The 3,230-nt window shown below is 36.8% G+C and overlaps 1 protein-coding gene across 1 annotated transcript; it reads left to right on the forward strand.

Annotated features, from left to right (window-relative positions):
- The first annotated feature begins 1,700 nt into the window (after positions 1–1,700).
- On the forward strand, positions 1,701–2,951 carry LOC144442012 (putative G-protein coupled receptor No18). The gene has a single exon (XM_078131284.1). It carries the CDS (start codon positions 1,701–1,703, stop codon positions 2,949–2,951), a length of 1,251 nt encoding a protein of 416 aa, XP_077987410.1.
- The last annotated feature ends 279 nt before the right edge of the window (positions 2,952–3,230 follow it).

Genomic DNA, 3,230 nt, shown 5'->3' on the forward strand with positions numbered 1-3,230 from the left:
ATTACAATGGGACAGATATTAAGGCCGACTGACATTGAGAACGATATTGTCATAAACATGTAAGGATTCATGACTATAGGTACAAACCACTGATTCTAAAAGACATGTAAAGGGACTAGTTCTATGTGATAATCATGATGCTAAATTCTTACTATACCGTTTATTCATGCTTCAGATAAAGACCTTTGAATATTTATATTAATATTATAATCGACATTTCAATCTTACTAAATAGTTCGAATTTGTCAAATGATAGGTTGTGGGGTGGGAGTGGTGCAGTTGTGCTCAGAATAAGTAAGTCGTGCATAAAACCATACATGTTTACAAGCAAGCATTCGGGTTCGTTTTATTTAACTGCATCGAAGTTAACATGAATATGACAGAGGCATATTGTACTGACTTTGAGCTTACGATTGGAGATGTACACAACGTGCACAGAGACAAGTAAACTAAATCCGAATTGAGGGAACATCGTACCGCTGAGTATAATAAAAACATCATTCTAAAGGTATGTATCAGCCTTGTTCTACACTATCATTTGATACTGATATAGCCATTTATTTTACCCGTTCAAGCAAAGCCATGATACTACATTTAGAGGTGATGTGCAATATGTATCACTGTGACATGTATTTTGTCATGCATTTAGTTGTAAGAAACAGGAACCAATATTTCTATATTTACAAGTTTGGCAAATTTATTTCTCCTTTCTCTAAAATGTCTTCAATATAGTCCTTTCTAAACCCATGTGACTGGTGATTTAACGTTATTCTCTGTGGCTTATCATCAATTTAGTTAGGGAAATATCGGCTTTGACAAAGTCAAAGTGCTTTGGAGTAAATTAGCTGTATATCGCTTTGTGTGCGGTGTTACGGATATTTTGGGGGCAGCTATTTGTGCAATTACACTGTTTTCTACTGTATGTTGAGTTTTTGCGAGCATTTAAATAATTTAATTGACAGCCAATTATCCGGCTGTGTTTTACTCATTATATTAATTATGAGATTGCATTATTGGTTTTGGGACACAATCATGTAAACAGATTTTGTAAAGGAGACTTCAAAAAGGCCAGAATACCTATTTGCAGCCATCTAAGTTTAACATCTTTATCTGATTTACCATTTTGCATGCAATAGTATATACATCCCCTACTGTGATGCTACCAAACCAGAGTGACTTCACAGTTTCAATTGTGTGGAAAGATGTTTTTTAACATCTGGCCCAGTGTTTTTTGTGACAGACTATGTAAAACAAAATGCAACCACAGGTAGCACAACGGCATATAAAGATGATATATTTTATCTCACTGTCAACACAAATCAACATCACTGCCAGACCAAACAAGGACAATTCAAACACAAAGCTGTTTGTGTTCCTAGTGAGATAAATTGTAACGTTTCGTACATGTATGTGCGCTTTCACTTAATTTGTGTATTTTGTTTGTGAACTTCCTAAAAATAACAACATGTTAGTTAGATATAAAACATAACGAGCCACCTAATTGAAACTCTATAGTATTACTTGTTTGGTAGTATACATGTTACAAATGTTTATCTATTTCATGCAACGATCTGATGACAATGTAAATAGCGTTTGTGATAACGTCATTCAATTGGTAAGTTTTTTCCTCTTGTTTGATTTTCAGTTAAACACCGTCTGTAGATCCTGAGTTACTACAGCTAAGAGGTTATAGGATCGCGATGAATACGACATTCTACAACTACAGTATCGCTTATAGCGTTGATCAGGAGAATCGGGCACCCTTAGAGAAATATCTGACTCTCGTTTTCCAGATAATGTTAACATTAGCAATAGTGTTGAACAACAGTCTAGTTGTAGCATCAGTAGTTCTTGTAGAGAAATTAAGGGATACGTTATCAAACTATTTTATATTGAATCTTGCTGTTGCTGACTTGTGCTGTGGGCTATTTGTTGTTCCCGTTTTGGTACACTGCCAATGGTACGGGGTATGCCAGTTTAACGGCTACTTCTGCTCAATGAGTATGGCCAACAACATGGCATTACAATCAATATCTACGGTGGGTACAGCTCTGATTAGTATAGACAAATACATTTTCGTGATTCATCCCCTGAGGTATCATCAAATGATAACCCCTAGAAGAGTTGGTCAGGCTATAGTCACAACATGGGTTCTTACTTATATCATAGGGGTGGGAGGGCTAGGAACAAAGTGGGCTGAAAAACCAATTACAGAGGAAATGACGCAATACGTTTATTATCCCCTTTGTTACATCATTGAGGCATGGTGTGTCATTTTAGCATACGTCTATAGTATTATCATACCAGTATGCGTGTCATCGTACACTGGTTTTCACATATTGCGTGTTGTTCGATTTCACAACAACAGAGTAGTCCCATACAATCCACCGAAAACCGAACCTCAAGAACCAATATTTGATCAAACTCAAACTACTGTAGCTTGCTCCGCCGGCCTACACATTCCTCATGAGGAAGAGCGTACTCTTGATAACCTGGATATTCAAGATATCGGAAGCTTCGAAATGGAATCTTGTAATGAGGGCGGACAAGACAACGGTGGAGCAACGACGTTAGATGCCGAGGTATCAACACAGGCCGCTCCTACTACAAGTCGAAGTACCGGTAATCGTGAAACAGCGATGATCCGCAATAGTCCGCCTGACGTTGTCCTAACAGAAAATGGGACAAGAAAGTTAGGACGAGCCGATATGAAGGCTATTAAGGCCGTTGGAATCGTTATTATCACATTGTTTCTGATGTGGGCGCCATTCTATGTTATTATAACTCTGCCATCATTCTCCATTACAAGCATAATGGACTACCATCGTGCGCTTCAAGTATCAGTAATGCTGGGATTTGCCAACTGTGCCTTAAACCCAATATTGTACGCTAAAAACAAAGACTTCCGCGACGCCTATAAACAGATCTTACATTGCAAATGTCGAAATTGACTTGAAAAGAGTATGTGCCTCGGAAATATTTAAACCTTTTCTCTTATTTGTTTCAAGAAAATCTAGCTACTCCAATCAAGAAAAAAAAATAGTTTTGAAAATGATATTTGTTTCAAAATTTGTTATTCAAAATGGCCATCCAACAGTTTTCACTCTATGGGAAACGAAATTGTCGACATATTTGAAAACAAGATACTGAATCATCAAACGTATTGTTTGTTTCTTCAAATAAAGAATCGAGAATTTAGCTTTCATAATTATGGTAAAATTTAGGAGCAT

This window comes from Glandiceps talaboti, chromosome 11 (assembly GCF_964340395.1).
Source record: "Glandiceps talaboti chromosome 11, keGlaTala1.1, whole genome shotgun sequence".
Lineage (NCBI taxonomy): Eukaryota > Metazoa > Hemichordata > Enteropneusta > Spengelidae > Glandiceps > Glandiceps talaboti.

What these genes read in the sequence shown, in the direction of transcription:
- LOC144442012 (XM_078131284.1), top strand. Translation starts at nt 1,701, where the DNA reads ATGAATACGACATTCTACAACTACAGTATCGCTTATAGCGTTGATCAG.